This window comes from Apodemus sylvaticus, chromosome 1 (genome assembly GCF_947179515.1).
Source record: "Apodemus sylvaticus chromosome 1, mApoSyl1.1, whole genome shotgun sequence".
In the NCBI taxonomy this organism is placed as follows: domain Eukaryota; kingdom Metazoa; phylum Chordata; class Mammalia; order Rodentia; family Muridae; genus Apodemus; species Apodemus sylvaticus.
In genome coordinates, this window is record NC_067472.1 from 71,878,713 (window position 1) to 71,898,605 (window position 19,893).

General features: G+C 46.5%; 2 protein-coding genes across 3 annotated transcripts in view; one reads left to right on the forward strand and one right to left on the reverse strand.

Annotated features, from left to right (window-relative positions):
• Positions 1 to 7,429, forward strand: part of Dhx32 (DEAH-box helicase 32 (putative)) — a 64,468-nt gene extending 57,039 nt beyond the window's left edge. For both annotated transcript variants that reach the window (XM_052196534.1, XM_052196526.1), the window contains exons 8-12: positions 2,954 to 3,145; positions 3,814 to 3,963; positions 5,122 to 5,309; positions 6,014 to 6,195; positions 6,960 to 7,429. In XM_052196534.1, the coding sequence (XP_052052494.1) occupies positions 2,954 to 3,145; positions 3,814 to 3,963; positions 5,122 to 5,309; positions 6,014 to 6,195; positions 6,960 to 7,128 (881 nt within the window). In that variant the 3' untranslated portion in view covers positions 7,129 to 7,429. The remainder of the gene's footprint in view (positions 1 to 2,953; positions 3,146 to 3,813; positions 3,964 to 5,121; positions 5,310 to 6,013; positions 6,196 to 6,959) is intronic.
• On the reverse strand, positions 7,219 to 19,886 carry Bccip (BRCA2 and CDKN1A interacting protein). The gene is made up of 7 exons (XM_052196547.1): positions 19,688 to 19,886; positions 14,387 to 14,461; positions 13,727 to 13,807; positions 11,493 to 11,582; positions 10,629 to 10,816; positions 9,133 to 9,307; positions 7,219 to 7,655 (listed from the first exon to the last, which is right to left on the reverse strand). Exons 1-7 carry the CDS (start codon positions 19,853 to 19,855, stop codon positions 7,485 to 7,487), a joined length of 948 nt encoding a protein of 315 aa, XP_052052507.1. The 5' UTR covers positions 19,856 to 19,886; the 3' UTR covers positions 7,219 to 7,484.
• Between the last annotated feature and the right edge of the window lie 7 nt (positions 19,887 to 19,893).

The window sequence follows — 19,893 nt, forward strand, 5'->3', positions numbered from 1 at the left end:
CCCCGCTGCAGTCTCCCCTTCAGGGAACCCAGCAGGTGAGGCCCAGTCCTGAACTAACTAACCAACACTGATGTGTCCCTGACCTTCCCAAACTGTGTGAGTGACTTGCTCTAGGTGCTGGCACACAGACACAGCTCCAGTGTCACTTTAGACAACTCCTTGTTACAAACACTCTGGGCGGTAGCATGTGGGTTACAGTTCTCTGTGGAAGAGCCAGTGAGCCAGCCTGCACTGGCAGAGCAGGACCTGAATGCTGAGTAAGGAAACAAGATGTCTCTTGAAATCCAGACTGTGCCCCAGGAACATTTGGCTCTCCTCTGGGTCCTTTGGTTCTCCATTCACACAACCTCTCTCCTCCTCCTTTCTCCTATCTGGACCGCAGGATCTGAGCGTCTCTGCCTGAACTTTGTGATGCACACACAGCCCCTGGAAAGGTCCCCATTTGTCTGGGTACAAAATAGAAAAGTCCCAAGGAAGGAAGTCTGACTTGGTGTGAGAAGAAGCCCACCCTGAGCCATCCCTGTGACTGGGTTGATGGGGACAGTCAGGTATAAATGATGCTTTATATTCTAGCTAGCCTGTATAAAAGACACACAACCCAGGTATTTTATTTACGAACTGTAAGCCTAGATTGGGTATATGTCCCTTATTACTTGCTGTTTCTTATGGATATGTGCTCATGGTCCATCTCCTCTCTTGGCGGCTTCTTCTTCTTCTGCCTCCTTTCTTCTCTTCTCCTGTCTCTCCCTGAGACCCCAGCCAGGTAACTGAAACCCCTGCCCACCTCTATCTGTTGCCCACTCACAGGCTTCAGCCTTTGATTGATCAGTTAGCTTGGGGAGCAGAGTTTGTACAACAAGCTGGCACACATTCACATTTCCTCTTCCTCAGCAACTACAGTTGGGTGGTCAGTAGCGCAAGGCCACCTCTCACTGTCTGGGCCAGGCTCTGCTGCGTCTACCATAAGCTCTTCCCCAACCCTGCAGGGACCAGCACTGGGACAGGTGAGTGCCTGAGGGCCGTGCAGGTGCCAACAGTTCAAGATGCTGAAGTCGGACTTCCCGTCTTGTTCTATACCTGGAAGTACTTATCCATCCCAGACAAGAGGAGGATAAGGTTCTGCTAACATTCTCGGGGTAACTGTATCTGGAAACTTCTTCCTATAGGATAATATAAACATGGTGACGTGAAATTGTGTAATGTCAAGGAGTGCTCCCAGTCCCTCGCTGTTTAAGCACCGCCATGCCCCTTCCTGCAGCTGCTGCCTGCACCTTCTCTGCCACATCAGATGCCCCTTCTCAGGTCCCACAGATCTCTGATGGAACTCTTGGACTTTTCAGTAACCTGTCAGTTTCCTTCCTGGAACTGCAGTCTCAAGGTTGTGTGTTTACAGTGTAGTCAGGCCCAGCCCCCAGCGATGATGTGAAGAAAGCCATTCCACTTAGTAAATGTTGATGGGGGTGGGGATGAGAAACAATAGGTGACTTCACTGTCTCCCTAGAGTGTTACTCTCAACAGACTCCTCACCACCCTCTCTGTGCCTGGTCTCTTGCCTCAGTTTCTCTGCCCTCCCCAGGAAGGCTGCAAGGCAGCATTGCTGTATCCCAGACCACACTTGTGGTTTCTTTTTTTTTTTTTTCTTTTTTTGGTTTTTTGGGTTTGCTTTTTTCAAGACAGGGTTTCTCTGTATAGTCCTGGCTGTCCCGGAACTCACTCTGTAGACCAAGCTGGCCTCGAACTCAGAAATCCGCCTGCCTCTGCCTCTCAGAGTGCTGGAATTACAGGCCTGCGCCACCACTGCCCGGCTACACTTGTGGTTTCTAAAAGCTTTCCTGGCTTCCTCACCGTTGTGGGAGTCTGATCAAATCTGTGCTTGTGAGTGGGCTGCAGAGTCTCTCAGTGTGCCTTCAGTTTTGACAGTTACCTTTGGTGGTCGAAGTGTAGATATAGCAAATGAGTCATTTTCTCCTGTTAGCCACTTAAAAACTCAGGGACAGGCAGGTTCAGCTGCCTCTCGGGTTAGCCCTATAGGCATTGTCTCCCAAACACCACCCACATTCCAGGACTGAGACTGACAAAAGCCAGTCAGTAGCTCCCTGAAGCCCTTCAGTTTCAGGTAGCACAGCCCGAGGTGGTGTAGCCTTCATTGGAATACCAGGTAGCAGACATGTGAAAAAGCATATTTAATAGAACTAGGTTCCAGAAGGACAGAGACTAAGCAGACTTCTTGGTGGAACTTGAGCAAATGTAATTAATACACACAGTAGTAGTGCCCGTGTTACCTAAGAAATGAGGGATGGGAAAGGTTAGTCTGTCTGTAGTAACCTTGTGTGTCTGGTGTTTCTGCTTTTCCTGTGACTTCTAGGCCACTCTGTATCCTTTGCTGTCTTGTTCTCCTTGTCAGACCTCAATTTACTAGATTCTAGATCATGTGTGTTTTGCCTTAGTGAGCAACAAATATTATATCTTCCCTGAAGTATACTCAGGCTGGCTTTGTAGGCTTGTGCAGAAGCTGCTGACACGATTCAGCATTCTGTGCCTGCAGCAGGCTGGCTAGCTGACTGGCCTGCTGGTGAGAGCAGGCTCTGCTCCGGATGTTGTGGAGTACACTTGTTCCATCTACACACACCGACTGGAACATTGCTGCCTGGTCAAGAGAGGTCTTGGATCCCCAGGTCCTCAACTTTGACCCCTCAGAACTGCATCAAAATGCAGTAAGTTCCTGGCTGCCCTCTGAGGATCCTGCCACTCTGTCAGGGCCCTTATCTAGACAGCCATAGGTGTACCCTGTCAGCTCCACAGAAGCTACTGGCTTAGTGTCTGACCAATTCTTGCTTTACAGATTCTGCTCATTGGTTGGTTGTTTTATGCAAGAGTGAAAAGTCACTACCTGCTGTTCCCTCAGTTGTGCTTTTTTTTTTTTTTTTTTTTTTTTTTTTTTAAACTTTCCTAGCTCCAGAAAGCCTGATGCAGGCCCTGGAAGATTTAGATTACCTGGCAGCCCTGGACAATGATGGGAATCTCTCTGAGTTTGGAATCATCATGTCTGAGTTTCCTCTGGATCCACAGCTCTCAAAGTCTATCTTAGCATCCTGTGAATTTGACTGTGTAGATGAAATGCTAACCATCGCTGCCATGGTAACAGGTATTCCTTAAAGACCTTTCTTTCTATGTACTGTGAATCCACAGCAGGCATATACTCCATTTAAATGGAGTATAGATGTAAAGGAAGAGTGGTTGGCTCATCTGTATAGATGACAGTAAAGTGTTTTAATAGACTGAAAGTAGGAAACTTTTACTATTACCTTAATGCAAAAAATACAAAAGGCCATGCTTGGGTTTTTGCCAAAAGAACTATTGTAGTTCAAAACAGGCAAACAAACAATCGTCACAGGCAGTGCTTCCCAAGTAACTGTGTGGTTTTGTGTTTCCTGCCAGCTTCATTGATACTGGCTCCTATTATTTTCACACATTCTTTGACATCAGCGTGGTCTAAATGCTGTGCTACATCTGAACGTAGTCCAAAGCCTGGGTCTGACCCCCTGGGCCCCTTAACACTTATCACACAGCTTTCACCAAAGTACGAGCAGGGTGCTAACTGCTATTGACAAAACAACATGCATAAAAAGGAGAAAGCACTAAGACCACTCACTTTTAATTTCTTTGGCTTCCAAGTAAACAAGAATATTAAGAATAACACATTGGTACAGAGTCCAAGCCAGGAGTGGGCTCAGAGACAGGGTCCTGCCCCGGGCACTCCACCGGGCCAGGATTGTCCTCTGGTTGCTGACTGTAACCTCTTGCATCTTAAAGCTCCCAGTTGCTTTTTGCACGGGCCTCATGGTGCTGAGGAGGCTGCAGTGACTTGCTGGAAAACGTTCTTGCACCCTGAAGGTGATCACTTTACGCTCATCAATGTCTACAACGCCTACCAAGATACAGTTCTGAACTCTGCCAATGAACGTATGTGAACATGAGCCCCCAAACCACCACCCTGGCCCCTCTCCCTTCCCCAGATGAGGCTCAGATACTTGAATTATTATTTGCTAGTCTCCCTTCTCTGATAGTCCCACCTGCCACTTAAACAGGATGGCACTGGGTCCCTAAATACACCACAGCCCACTGCCATCTACCCACTCAGAGCCTCACATGACACAGCACAGATCTGGATTTGGGGAGATTTAGTCCTCTGGTTAGCCAGCTTTCAGAAGCAGCATACCTGAAGCACAGAGATGGAGTGCACCTGAACTGCAGTGGCTATTATAGTGCTCACTGCTGGCACCTCTGCCAGGGTAGGGGACAGAGAGCTAGCAGTGGACCAGCCGGCTTCCCCAGAGGAGGCCCTTCTGCTTCCCACAGAGTAGCCTCACTTCCTATGCTCCAGAAGATGGTGTGAAAAATATTTGAAATGATGTAGAACAATTGAGATCAGTTTGCAAGGCAGTAGGATCATGTCAAGAGCAGGAAATCAAGGGTTTCCCAGTGGACTGGAGGGAAAGGTGTTTAGCTTTTGAGCACCAGGCTGGGTGATGGTATAGGACCAAGCGTGGATTTTTGCTCCTCTGAGTGGGATGTGTGGACAGGACAGGGTAGAGGGGGGTCTGATGGCCACTGGGCCAAGGCAATTTTCATTCTTCAGTCCCAGTTACAGGTGCCAAGAGAGTACCTTCAAACTGAATCAGACTTGTACATTTGGATTTAAAACAGTTGCACCCAGGGTAGACAAGGAGCTAGTGTTTGGCATAATGAAATCCCAGGACAGCCTGGCAGGTCCTTCCTAAATGACGTATGGGATGATCAGAGGGATAGATGCCAACAGCTTCCTTTTAGCTTTGGGTCTCTAGCTGTATACATCCTTGCTGTACAGAGAAAGAAGTGCAGATGCTGATGTTGTCTCTGGTGCCCCTCCACAGACACAGGCAACGGCAGTGCTTCTCACACTAACACACTGTCTAGTATGGTGAGCTCACAGCCCCTCAGCAGCTGCTACAGGTGTAGCTGACCCCACAGCCCCTGGCAAACCTAATCCTAGCCACCTTCCTACCACTCACTCCCATGGCCTTCCATAGAGCTTAGAGAAGTCTAACACACCATCTGAGTGGCCTTTTGTTCTTCCTCTAGACTGTGTGGAGACATGGTGTCATGACTGCTTCCTCAGCTGCTCTGCTCTCAGGATGGCAGACATGATCCGAGCAGAACTCTTAGAAATCATCAAGCGAATCGAGCTTCCCTATGCAGAGCCTGCCTTTGGCTCCAAGGAGAACGGTCTGAACATCAAGAAAGCGCTGCTCTCTGGGTACTTCATGCAGGTAAGCAGGGCAAGGCTGCCCTGGCAAGTGGTGTGGGCCACGCGCGCGCGCGCATGCACGCACGCATGGGAAGCCCAGCCAGCACTCACGGTGATGGTTTTATTGACCTCTAACTTCTTAAGTAACCCTAAAAAGATGTTACTTACAACTTGGTATTTAAGTACGTCTTCTCAAGCCAGAATTTTGCATGTTCATTTGCCACACCACAGCTCCTCTTTTCTGTTTACTGGTGATCTGAGAGCGCAGCAAGCCAAATGTACTACTGCCTCAGCTGTTCCTTTCATCTCCATAAGGAGCCTCGTCAGTGCCAACAATAGTAGATATGTCCTTCACATCAGAGTGGGCAACACTGTACCCATCTTAATGGAGAAACAAATGACATTGCAGACTTTTTCATCTATGAGGAAAAGTAGGGCATCTACATAAGAGGGTACATAGCCTGGAGCACACGGACCGCGCGGCAGAGCAGATGGCATGCTGTGTTTTATTTCATGACCCAAACATTTACTTTACAGCAGCCCTGAAGTGCTGCGGCTGACACATCACCAGCTCAGGTTTAAAGACAAAGTCACTGTACCTTATTTTCTATTATCTGACAGTATGAAATGTGGGGCAAATTTTAGTTTTAGCTATTCTATATAAAAATCTTGGGATTTGTTTAACGTGTTTGTGCATCAATTCTTTTTCTTTGAACCACCTTTTAGATGGCTCGGGATGTTGACGGGTCAGGTAACTACTTAATGCTCACACACAAGCAGGTTGCTCAGCTGCACCCCTTGTCAAGCTACTCCATCACCAAGAAGATGCCCGAGTGGGTCGTCTTCCATCAGTTCAGCATATCTGAGAACAACTACATCAGGGTGGCCTCAGCAGTCTCCCCTGAACTGTAAGTCCAATGGAGAAGGAAGGGCTTTCTTTTTAATTCACCCTTGTAGGAATAAACCACACACGGGATTGTTTCCTTCTCAGTTATGTGAGAGTGCTTGAGAGAAGGCACCAGCGCACTCCCTGGCTGTGTAGAGGAGTAGGCTTAGCCAGCCTTTAGGAGCAGATAGCCACTGGCTGCAGCTGGTGGGGGTGGGCTGATACAGAGGAGGAAGGAAAGTGAGGTTGAAGAGACAGGTAGCTCCCCAAGGTATACAGCTCTTTACCCCAGTGCAATGCACACCAATTACATTTTAGGTAAGAGGAGAGCCCCCTATACTATAAAGATCTCTGTAGCTGCTAAGGAAGAGCAACACTGGGGACTCTCGGAGCTGACTCCAGACTCAGTCTAAAGGCACCATGTGATGTTCAAGGTCGCAGCTTACACAGGAGGATTCAGAGTAGAGCTAGGTGAACTTAAGTGGCAAAGACTCCCCTTGTTGCCTACCCAAGGCTCTTTCCAAGTATCTACTCTGATCTCTCTCATGAGGGTGCCGCTGCACTTCTACTGTGTGGCTTTGTACTAGAGAAGTAACATTTGGAAGTACAGTGAGTCTCACTGCACTAATACCAGAGCCTGTATTACCTACAGAAGCAATACAAGGTACCGAGTCTTCAAATGAAATGCCAGATCTGCACATACTCCCTGGGGCTGGGGTGGACCCGCACCCCCACATCGCCTGCCACTCCCCAGCGTTCATCATACTGTTTGTTTTAAATGAACAGATTTATGCAGCTGGTACCACAATACTACTTCAGTAACCTGCCTCCTAGTGAAAGCAAGGACATCCTCCAGCAAGCGGCAGGCCACCTACCCACCACAGCTGTGAACAAGGACCAGGATGTGTGTGACAAGTGCCCAGAAGCTACCGAGCAGAGATGCACGATCCAGTGACCTCTCTAACAGAGTGCAATACGGACACCAAGGGGAGCTGGTGGTAGGCTGCTGGAGCCAGGGCAGTCCTGGATACAAACACTTCAAGTATGATTTTAAAATAAAAAAATAGTTTTTATTAAGTTCTTAAAATTACTATTCCATGCTTTTATTGGAACTTTTTAACCAATCATTCATAATTTGACCAAAATAAAGAAAAAAAAAACATTTTGTAAATGTGTCACAGACACATGGAACAGAACCCTACTTTTTGTAGAGGACTTGAATCTGAATAAAATAATGTTTTTCAGTATCTCTTCAATGGGTTTCTTGGTAATTACACATAAACAAGCCTGTCACTGTCCGGGGGAAATGGACTAGACAGAGAGATGGTCTTTCAGGGTTTCCATGATCTCACTCATCCTGTCGTGTGGAATTAACATCACAGTTCGAAAGGGCTTCATCGGCACGTCATCGAAGGACCATCTGCCTCCCAGACAAGTGTCACTCTCCCCCTGCACTGAGTAGCTGAACTTCAGGATTGCCTTCTGCAGAAAAGGAGGAGACACGAAAGAAAATGTGGACAGCTCAGAGGCAGAGCTCATTTACTCAAAGAATGCTCAGAATACAGTGAGTTCAAACGCACACTTCAGGGAGAAATTATGAAACACCAAACACATTTCAACTCACAGGAAGGACTGTAAATTAAGGTAACATTTCAAGGCCAGAACAAGCATCCAAGTGACAGAGGTGCATTGTTTCTAATTCCAAAGTTACTTTCGAGGTCTCCCTTGACTGTTAAGGTAATATTGTGACAAATAGGTGGAACTGAAGAGAGCTATCCTCAAATGCTGATCTGCATATGCCTGGCAGCTTCCTTTGCTTGGGAACAGTGTATCCACATGGCATTTGCATAGCTAGACCATCTTGAAATCCTGCACAGACCTCTTTGAAATGGTCTCCATTTGTACAGAGTTCACCACTGACCTGGACGCTGACTAGAGAGCTCTCAGGATTCCCCTGTGTCTGTGCTGGGGTTACAGGAAGGTGCCACCATGTCTCACTGTTTCATGTGGATGTCTAGGATTCCATCCCAGGTCCTCATGCTTTCATACCCCATGTTTGCTATTTCCTTCTCGTACAGCAAAGGCAGAGCTGAATCTCTACTGCTATGCAAAGGGTGAAGACCCTAGCTTTGCCAGTCTGACAACTGATCTGATCCAAGGGTCCATATACACAACTGATGCAAGGATATAAGTGTAACCCCACACCCCTGCGGCTGACAGGCCTGTCAACACAGTAGCTGCAGTCAGAGACCCTACAAGGTGATCTCCATGCATGTCATGACATGTGTACACACACACACATAAATATATACATTCCTAAAAACTGTATTATCCAATTCAGAAAAATATCACCCCTGAGATTTTTTGTAGAGGGCAGTGGAGGAAGGATACAGAAATACTGTCTAGGATTTGGTTGCCCACCATCACCATATGAGCCACCAATACAGAAAGTCCTAGAGATCCACCAGTGGGTAACACTCAGACCTCAGGACACGGAGCAGCTATGAACCACTGTCCCTCACATCTGCAAATGGGAAACTTCTTAGAACTGAAACATGCAAATGTGGCTTTACCATCACACTGTTAGAATGCTCTAAGTACCTAACTGGTCCCAGGCAGTACCCACCTCACCCCCACCACCTACACACGGTGTAAAAGGAAGCTGTTGTATGTACAAGATGTACTGGACAGTGTGTCAGCTAGCAGCCAGACCACAGAGAGAGTTGGGTGGACCAAAGGACTCAATAAAATTTTGTTTTTGTCTTTTTAATTTCTGTATAGCCCTGGCTGTCCTGAAACTCACTCTGTAGATCATGCTGGCTTCTACTCAGAGTTCCTCCTGCCTCAGTTCCCCATAGTGCTGCAATTATAGGCATGTACCACCATGGGCCAGCCTAAGGATATCTTATTTTCAAGCAAAGCTACTAGAGCTAACAGAGACGAAGCAGGGCATCTTTACCTCATAGAAAAACTCTTCTTCTGCATTTGCAAACATCAGGGCTTCCTGCGGAAGGCCGTCCCGCCTCTTTCTGGAACTGGACTTTCCTGCTTCCACAAATGTCTTACTAATCAGCAGGTAGAAGCAGCACTTCCCACATGGCTTGTTGGTTCTTTGTGCCTCAGCCAGTTCTTTCCTACAAGACACAGACACACAGGTCACCACTGGGTACATCTATCTGGACCCAGAGAAAATCAATGCAGCACCCTCTCTGAGCACTGGCTGGTCTAACTCACGCTACTGGCTATATCCCAGAATGTGATGAGCCTGGGTTTTGCTGTAAACAGTAAAGAATATGAATTCAGAAAGATACTTACTAACAAATGATCTCAGATTCACTCAAAATCACTGTTTTGTGCAAAAAAAAATTTTTTTGAGTATACTGTTGCTGTCTTCAGACACACCAGAAGAGGGCATCTAATCATATTACAGATGATTGTGAGCCACCATGTGGTTGCTGGGAATTGCAGACCCCTGGAAGAGCAGTCAGTGCTCTTAACCACTAAGCCATCTCTCCTGCCCGAACCTGCACTTTTTAAATAATCAATGTTTAACTGCAAATTCTGAGGCACACAGGCACTAGAGCGCATGGCACTACAGCATGTGACTACACAAGCTCTGTCACTAGTATAGTGTGGCACTGCAGAAACTTCACAGATGAAGATAACCTTAATTCCAGGATAATAAACAGAATGGCAGTAAATTTCCTTTCCTTCCAAAACTAATAAACTGCCGCTAAACAAAACTAATAAATTCAAACAATCCACTTCAGCTTTCACACAAAATCAGCAGACAGTAGTTCAATCCTGTGAGACTGGACAGGAGCCCCGGCTGCATAGAGGAAGACACATACAAACCATTTAGGGCATGGGCAGTGCTGAGCTACAGCTGAGGGGAGGAGGAGAAGGTGCCAGTGGGGGACAGCTAGCTAACATGCCTGTCTACACTGCAACCATGTCTGTGCATCAAAGCACAGCTGATACGCTCCTTCCCTCACTTAATTCTCTAAACTTTGTAGTTCTATGTTTAAATGTTTTTCTAACTTCAAACTCCTGCATTAAACAACATCAAGAGGCCAAAAATTAGGGGCAGTATTAAGGATTTAGTTTTACTAGTCAAACCAGAATGTAAAACTTTGACTTGAGTTTTTAAGTATCTGTTCAACATTTTGTTCAAATTATAGACATCTGTGAATGTGGAAACTGTCAAATGTAAAAAGTACTGAAAAATTCATCAGCTTCTCTACCACCTGAAACTTTGAAAATAATACAATTTCTGCCACCAATAATCAAAACTCCTCAAGGGGCTGGATGCTGGAAATGAACAGCCCCGGGCACTGCTCCGGCCCTCTCGTTAGAGCCTGCTGCAGCCCAGGGGACCTACACCCGTTGCACAGACTCCAGCTCTGAATCTACTTGGGTATAGACGGTCTGAAGGCCTTTCCCAGAACTGCTTACTGAAGCTGCTGGTGCAGAGGCAGAGCAATCTGTGGAGGAACGTTAATGAATCTTTCACTTAGCAGAAAGCCCACAGGCTTGCTGGTGTCATTCAAAAGCTTGTCCAGCTGTTCAACCATGCTCTGCTCACAGTTCTTCTCACAGAAGCTTAGAACCAACTCTTTAATTTGTTCAGCACACTGAGTCCCCTGCAAAGTAAAGAGAAGGCTTGCTCTCTGCCTCGAAAGGGGGGGGGGTGTCCTCCCATTGCCTTTACACCCTAGGGTTTCTTCAGTACTGACTGCTGAAGAATTCCCCAAAAGTAACTACACCTAATCACCATCCCGTGATTGGTGGTAAGTCAAGTTTATAAGTAACACTCACACACTGCAACAGCAATCTTATTACACCTCACAAAAACAGCTGGAAATTAACTGGAAGGTTCCTTTGAAAACTTGGCCCGTGGCCTGCACCTTATTCTCAGAGAATAAGCAGTTGGCATAGTTTTTATCAGAACTCATTACTGAGTCAATAAAGAGAGATGGCAAAACGTAAGGCCATGTTAAGGACCCGCTCTCGACTTTGGAAGCTGCTGAGTAAACTCTCCGTATGCACACTGTACTGGGAGCAAAGAGAGCTGCTGCAGAATCCTGCCAACAGATCCTGGATCAGAACCACCGCCCAACACCAGATGCGACAATGCTAGTGACCGTGCCACCACGAGCAGCCAGCTTAAAGCTGGTACAAATCACTCTGAAGAAGAAGCCCCACACTGAAAAGGAGGGAGAGGAAGGAGCACTTGCCCTGACAGGATCTTAGTCTGACACACAAGACTCCATCCTGATCACAGATCCCACGCTTCAAATACCTCTCAGTGAAACTAACCTTTCTTTCAGTTAAATTTAAAAGGCTTATGAAGCCAAAGATCTCATCTTCATCCACTTCATCATCACTGTCTTCTGAAACATCAGTTTGCTGTTTTAAAAGGAAAATACTTCAACTTTACATTATTCAGTTGGAAAGAAGTAAAAAGTAATTCACTTTTCAAAACCAAAGCTTGCTTTTCTGCTGTCAAGCCCCACAGCAGCGATTCCTGAGTGCAGTGTGGCAACGTTCATAACACTTTACCTCAGAGCAGTCTGCTCCTCCTTTACATTCTGAATGACATTGTCCTGCTCTGTATTTCTGTACACAAGAGTCTTTGGGTTTTGTTTTTGAGACAGGGCCTCACTGTGTGGTTCTGGCTGACCTGGAACTTCCTATATAGACCAGGCCTGTTAATCATGTATAGCAACAGCCATAACTACATAGAGAAACCTTAGCTTGAAAAACCAAAGAGAAAAGGAGAATCTTGTATAGCTGGGTATGGTGATCCTTGCTTTTAATCTTAGGCCGGTGGATGTCTATGAAGCCCAGGCCAGCCAGAGCTACATGTGAGACCCAGGGGTTTTTTTTGTTTTTTTGTTTTGTTTTGTTTTGTTTTGTTTTTTGAGACAGGGTTTCTCTGTGTAGCCCTGGCTGTCCTGGAACTCACTTTGTAGACCAGGCTGGCCTTGAACTCAGAAATCCGCCAGCCTCTGCCTCCCAAGGGCTGGGATTAAAGGCGTGCACCACCACCGCCAAGCGAGATCCAGGTATTTGTGGGAAATATACATACCACATGGGCAAGGGGAGAACAAACAGCAAGGAAGGATGATGAGCCAGCCTCAACTCACACCCTCCCCCCTCCCCCTCCCCCCTGTATTTTGATTGCCCCTTCACTAGGAGACTGAGCCCCTAGCCAGGGTTTACTGAATCCCTCCACATACTGCCTGTTTGCTTGTCCAGGCCATAAACTCCATTCTCACCGCACTCTAGCCCTCAGCCTGGCACACAGTAAGTACTCAAGAAATCCGCATTAAATGAGTGAGAGGGGATGAACCTGTTACTTGCACCCCAGAGGATGGGGGGTCTATGATGATCCAATCCGCCCTTGAATCTGTTACTGCTGCCTTCAGCACCACGGGCTGTTAGTGCTCGCTCGTCTACAGCCTTTGGCAAAGATGTTGAGTTTGTTTGTTTGTTTGTTTCTTTGAGATAGGGTTTATTGGTGTAGCCCTGGCTGTCCTGGAACTAGCTCTGTAAATCAGGTTGGCTTCAAACTCAGAGATCCACCTGCCTCTGTCCCCAAGTGCTGGGATTAAAGGAATGAGCCACCACTGCCAGATTGGCAGAGCATGTCTTACGTTCAACAAAACTAGAAGAAAATGAGAAGGTAGCTCACGAAGCAGTCCTGGTCCTCCACCATCTCTCTGAGCTTTCCTATACTTCAGATGACGTGGCAACAGTGCCCAGCCCATGCACTAACACCCCACTCCAAGCTGTGTGGCTCACAGAGCACAGAACAGGGACTGACTGTCCAGCGGCAGGTCCGCAAACCAAACAGATGCCAGTTGCAATTCTAAGCTGTGAGACTGTTTACAACAACAGGAAAGCAGAAGAACCCCAGGGGACAGGCGGCAGAGCTGGGTCTGTGCTGGGTCCTCATTTTCTGTAACTTCCCTGGACAAGTGCTTCCCAAGCAGCCCTTCCTCGCTTTTATGAACTCATACCGCTTTCCCCTCCCACTGCGGCCACTCCCATCAGCTCCTCTAGTGTCTCTGCCACTTATTTTGCTCAGAGAAGCATGGCTGGCATGACCAGGGCATCTGTCCTTCCCTCTCCTGTGGCAATTCTGATCACCTGTGATATCAGTGACTGACATCCGCGGAAAACTCAGGGCTCCAACTGCTACTCAGCATCTTGCATACACATCCCAGCACGCCAGACGCTGAGTGTGCACACCCTGTAATTCGTTCATCCTCTCAACCTACTGTCTATGCTTGCTAACCTCAGCGCTCTAGCAAATGTGGGTTGACCTTGACCCCCCCACCCCTTTCTGGGGGCCCAGTACACTACACTGTACCTTATTTTCACCTTCTAAGTCAGCCATCTTCTCCATACGCCAGAGCTGATGCCTGGATTCCTGCACATAGTATCCCTGGGCTACTGCAGTAACCGCTGGGCAGTCCTCAATAGTACTTCCTTCTAGCTGGCGATAAAGAGGACAAAGCACCTACAGTGTCCATCTCCCCACTGACCTTAATCACACTCCCAATGTGGTTTTGCTGAATCAGGAGATTCGCCAGCTCTGCGGTGTTCACTGGGGCTTTCAGGAAAAGCTGAAAGGAGAAGAAGAAATATTTTAAATTAAGATCAAAACACAATTTCTAATAACACCGTGATTCGTTATTCAAACAAAAACAATGAAATGTCCTGACCTGACCAAGGTGGCTATAAAGTAACCTCAGGAGGTCAGATAACCTTCATAAAAGTCATAGCCAGTGGTATTTAGCACACAGGCATGGGAAGAAAATAAACACAGGCCGTATTATTTAAAGGAAAGATAAGTACAGCAGGCCCAGGTCTGCGGCTAGTACCTAAGGGCCAATGCTCTGCTTCCAAGCTGCTGATGCTGTATGAGCCCCTCCCTGCCTTCCCTGCCTTCCCTGCCGCAGTGGACAGCATCCCCTCTGAACTGTAAGCCAAAATCTTCCTCCGGGACACAGCAAACCTCATCATTGTAACCAGGAGCAGGGCACAGCAAACCTCATCATTGAAACCAGGAGCAGGGCACAGCAAACCTTAGCATTGTAACCAGGAGCGGACATGGAGGAAAGGCACAAGAAGCCGTTCACCCTGGGAGAGATTCCTTCAGCAAGGTGCAGAAGACAGACATGGATGTTCTGGAAAGACTGTACCTGTTGCAGTAATTTCTTAATTCCGCTATAATCGGTATCTGAGATGGAATAAGCTTCAAATTCAATATTCACTTCCTGTAAATAATATGGGAAACAGGTCACCACAGACAGATTTACAGACGATGAAGGCAGTATTTCCATTTTGTGCATTTTTCTTTCGCCCCAGTTCCCATTCTTTCAAGTCTGTTCCTCTATTAATTATCTGCAGAACATGTCTCAGGGGATTGGGGTTGAGAAAACCATCAAATGTAGTCTAATGGAGTGGTATAAGACAGCAGCTTGGGAGACAGAGAAAGATCAACAATTTGAGACCAGTCTGGGCTACACAGAAAGATGTTGTTTCATAAAAGGGAAGAAGAAAGTGGGGTCACACACATGCTCTTATGTCACAATACATGTATGGAAATTGGAAGATAATTTACAGCAGTCAGTTCTCGCTCCATCATCTCAGTGCAGGGAACTGAACTCAGGTAGTCAGGCGTGGCAGTGAGGGCCTTTTCCTGCTGCACTGTCTCTCCCGCCTACCCCCAGCCATTTTAATGGCATATATAGTTACAACTTTTTGTTTTGATTTGTTTTTCTTTTCTTTTTTTTTTTTTTCTTTTTTTTTTTGGTTTTTTGGATTTGTTTTTTTTCGAGACTGGGTTTCTCTGTATAGCCTGGCTGTCCTGGAGCTCACTCTGTAGACCAGGCTGGCCTTGAACTCAGAAATCCCCCTGCCTCTGCCTCCCAAAGTGCTGGGATTACAGGCGTGGGCCACCACCGCCCAGCTGATTTGTTTTTCAAGATAGGGTTTCTTGGTGTAGCCCTGGCTGTCCTAGAACTAGCTCTGAAAACCAGGCTGGTCTTGAACTCTCAGAGATCCATCTGTCTGCCTCTTCCTCCTGAGTGCTGGGATGAAAGGCGCCACCGTCTCCTGGCTACACGCATTACAGTTGCAATTTTAGGCTTATTTCCCATGTCTGCTCCACAAGAGTTATTCACATCTGCTTTGTTCACCATTCTTTCTGTCTGTCTGTCTGTCTGTCTCTCTGTCTGTCTGTCTATCCATCTATCTATCTATCTATGAATTACATGGTCATGCTATGTCACTTGGCTGGCCTTAAACTCATATTGTAACCCAGCTTTATCTTGAGGTGCCCATGGCCCTGCCTCAGCTTCGAGTGTTGGGATCACAGGCTAATGCTACCAGGCATGCCTTCACCATTTCCTCTCAAGTGTTGGTACCTGCTGTCACTTAGTAAATATCTGCAAATATTTGCTAAGTGAATAAAGCCTAGCCTCACAGGGATGGGTAAATAAACTCCAGGCAACTCTGGGGACAGGAAGTGGCCTTGTTCTCGATGCGTGCCTTTTGGAGCCAAGTGAATAGTTACTTCTCTTTTGAGACTGCCTGGCAGTTTTATCTAGATGAGACTGTGTTTGCATTTAAACCAGGTTACTGCATTTTGGTCCTCCGGGCTTTTGCATCACATGAGGAAATGGTATGAATGGCCTTTGTGCTCTATAGAAGTGGCAATCTTGGCAGTATTTACCCTTCTTATATCCCTTTTTCTTTGAGAGACTCTTTCTCAAAGTGAGGAATACGATGACCTCGAAATTGAGATGTTCTTGCAACCCTCCCCCCAACTTCTGAGTTAGCACTGCAGCCCTACAGGGCTCTCCAGGCTTCAGGCCCACCCACTGTGAAGCCTGACTTTGACAGTTACTTAGGTAACATTCCCAGGGCTGAGGGAGAGGCAGAGTTCTCCTGATCCACATGGCAAGAGTGACAGAACCAACTTACTCCTGCAGTGCCTCTCTGACATCTACACATGTGGCCATGGCACCTACACATACAAATATATATACATACACAATTAAAAAGACACACTGCTGTTACACCTTAAAACTAGGAAATCAGAAAGTCAAGAAAGGCGGGCAGTGGTGTCACACGCCTTTAATCCCAGCACTTGGGAGGCAGAGGCAGGCGGATTTCTGAGTTCAAGGCTAGCCTGATCTACAGAATGAGTCCCAGGACAGCCAGGGCTACACAGATAAACCCTGTCTCAGAAAAAAATAAACAAACAAAACAAAAAAAAAAAGTGACATGAACAAGAGGTGCTGAGGTTTCTTGGTACGAGGAACAGAGAAGAAGGCACATGTCCCCAGGTCCTAGCAGCTTTGGTAAGCACCTTGCAACAGAATCTAGGAGAAAAAGCCAGCTACCCCCACTTTGTCCTTTAAAGTTGGCACTGCAGAATCTGAACTATGACATCCCTTTATTCCTGATGCACCATTTAGTTTCCGAAAAGATTTGAAGTTGACCCTCCAAGATAATTTTCATGGGTTTTTACATCAGAGAGATGAATTATGGGTGAATAAATGTATCAGAGAATGAAAGAATTCAATTAAATAAAAGGAGAAATACCCACTAAGGACTTGAGAATGGAGACATGCCCTAAGAGCTCTAAGAATTTCCTTTGTCAGGCTGGACGGCTCAGCAGTTAAGAGCACTGGCTGCTCCTCCCAGGGACCCAGGTTTGACTCTCAGCACCCCATGGAGGCTCACAACCATCTAGAACTCCAGCTCTAAGGGACCCAACGCATACGGACATGGCATACATATAGCACATGTATATACAGGCCAGCACACATACACACAAAACTTAAAGGCATATGTGAGAGGTAAAAGCTGCATTTACAGGGCTGGAGAGATGGCTCAGTGGTTAAGGGCACTGACTGCTCTTCTAGAGGTTCTGAGTTCAATTCCCAACAACCACATGGTGGCTCATAACCATCCATAATGGGATCCAATGCCTTCTTATGTCCAAAGACAGCTACAGTGTACTCATATACGTAAATAGATAATTCTAAAGAAAGAAAGGAAAAGCTGCACTGACTGTAAAGGTCTGAATGAGAAAGCCTTTTCCTAGGCTTGGTGTCATTTCCCTACTCTCCTAAAGCCCCTGTCAGCTAGCACACCAAAGAGCACACATGCAACCTGATGGATTTCCCCAAACCCTTTCTTTTTTCCTCTCCATAACAGCTACAAATACACATTTCCCCTTAACTTGCTGTGTGGCCTCACATAAAATAGTGGTAATTCCAAAATCCATGGTGCTGATAGAAGGATTAAATGAGTTAATATGAAATGTACAGGGCATAGAAGTGTTGAAATTATTATTATTACAATTTCTGGGGGTAAATTCTTACAAGTTACTGAGTCAGGAATTATATGCACTTTCAATTTTGATAAATACCGTCAAATTACCCTCCCAAGAGATCACACAGATTTATACTCCCACTTATAGAATATGATATGTAGATGCTTATATTGTTACACTAATATCAACAATGCCATTCTTTCTATTGCTATTATAAACACCCAAACCAAAAGCAACTACTTCCAGGTAATTGTTCCTCACTGAGGAAAGTCAGGACAGGAGCTGGAGGCAGGAATGGAAGCAGAGACCACAGAGAACACTGTTTACTGGCTGGCTTATTTTCTTACATCACTCAGGCCCTGGGGTGGCAATGCTCACAGTGGACTGGACTATCCCCCCATCAATCATTCATTAAGCAAATGCCCACTGACAAGCCCACAGGCCAATGTGATGGAGGCAATCCCTCATCTGAGGTTCCTTCTTCCCTGAGCTGCTGATTATAGCACACAGCTATATAGTCAGTGGCAATCTGTTAGATGTCCCATGTTAATGAAAAAAGAAGAAAGCATTGACTTATTAAACCCTAAGGTAGCAAAATAGCTTGTAAACATTTTTGAGATGGTGTCCAAAGCAAGATAAGCAAAGCATTGGCTTGGAAGGGATGATGTGCTATAGTCACACCACAGTTTCATTCCCAACGCTGCGTTACAATCTTAGCATGCAATCTTCCCTTGCATGCTCACTCAGACTCATGCTTACTCCAAAGAAGACTTTCAGTCACTCTCTCGATTCTCTGAGCCAGCCATTCTGGCTGGAAACTCCCCAACACCCTATCTTTCAATCACAGGAGTTGAGATTCTTCTGTAAAGGAAAAAGAAGCCCTTGGAGCATTCAAAGAGGGAGCGTAGACTAGGCCAACCACAGCTCTCTGGCAGGAAATGGAATACAGATGGCAGAGGGGACAAGGACGGAAAGGTAGGACAGCGAAAGTTATTAGTGGGAGCTGGGAGTGTGGCTCAGTAGTAAAATGCTTGCCTAAAAAGCACAGCCTCCTGGGCTAGATTATCAGCACTGCAAAAACTATAAAGTTGCATATGATTTCACAGTGCTTATCCCAGCCTTAAGTTCATCTTTTGAACATGAAGAAGAGGAGGAGGAACAGGCAGAAGAGGAGCGGGAGGAGACCGAGGAGGAGCTTTAGAGTAAGCAGGCAGGAGATGATGGAGGTATAGACTAGAATAGCTGCAGGATCAATGATAAGGTGTGCCTGAGTACTAAAGGAAAAGCTAACAGAATTTACCAATGGACTGATGTAGTGTGAGAAAGGAGGAGTTAATTAAAGTCAAAGCCCAAATTTAGGGTTTGAACTGGAAAACTGTAACAGAAATGGTGAAGAGACGGGGATAAATTATGAGCCCTGCTTTGGACAGTCAATATTGAGAGAGCAATTGTCTTGAACAACCACTCAAGCCCAACTATTCACCAAGAAAGAGGTGCTTAAAGCACCTGGAACTAGATATAAGTCTGAGCAATCCTAGGACTCAGGAGGCAGAGGCAGACAGATCTCTGAGTTCGAGGCCAGCCTGGTCAACAGTGCGAGTCCCAGGATAGCCAGAGCTACACAGAGAAACCCTGTCTGGAAAAACAAACAAACAAACAAACAAATCTGAAGAAAGGACATCAGTTCTGTGAAGCCATAAGACCAGTCTGACCAGGTTGGCTGTCCCAGATTGGCAGTAAATATGGTCTAGCTGAGATGTATATGAAGGGAAAACTGCAGGATAAAGAAAGAGCATTTGAAAATTGTACAATAGGACAAAGCTGGTAGCCTTTAATCAACTACAGAGGGCCAGCGTGAGCTTGGCTGTGTAGAAGGCGGAGAGCCGCTGCAGGGAAGAGGAGAAACTAAATTTCGCAGGTCTCTGAAGGCAAGTGTGCGGCTGGCGGGCTTCTGGGACAGGAAGAACTCATCCGGGAAGGGTTACTGAGAGTAATGTGTAGAAAAGCCTACAGTGAGAACCTGGGTAAGAATGTGTCCTGTCCTATACCATAGTGGAAGGAAATCAAAACTCCCCACATCTCCCATCACGTCCCCACAGCTTCGGCTGCCTGAATCATATCTACAACTAAAAATATGGTCACGTGTGCCTCTCACCTCGTCCACGATTTCGTCGTCTTCATCCTCTTCTTCGTCACTATCTTCATCTTCTTCTTCCTCATCCTCCACTTCATCCTCTTCTTCTTCCTCCTCCCGCCGGCCCGTTGCTCCCAGCGGTCGCTGGACTCCATTTCCCACCGCTCGCTTCTTAGCCTTGGACGCCATGTTGCCGGTCACACTGCGCCTGCGCGAGTCCCGCCCCC

Bases quoted from the DNA above. Each gene is read 5' to 3' on its own strand.
- Bccip (XM_052196547.1), bottom strand. From the start codon at position 19,855: ATGGCGTCCAAGGCTAAGAAGCGAGCGGTGGGAAATGGAGTCCAGCGA. The intron at 13,808-14,386 runs GTACAGTCTTTC...TTCTCCTTTCAG, and splicing joins TTAAGAAATTACTGCAACAG to CTTTTCCTGAAAGCCCCAGT. The intron at 10,817-11,492 runs GTTAGTTTCACT...TTTACTTTGCAG, and splicing joins TAAATTTAACTGAAAGAAAG to GGGACTCAGTGTGCTGAACA.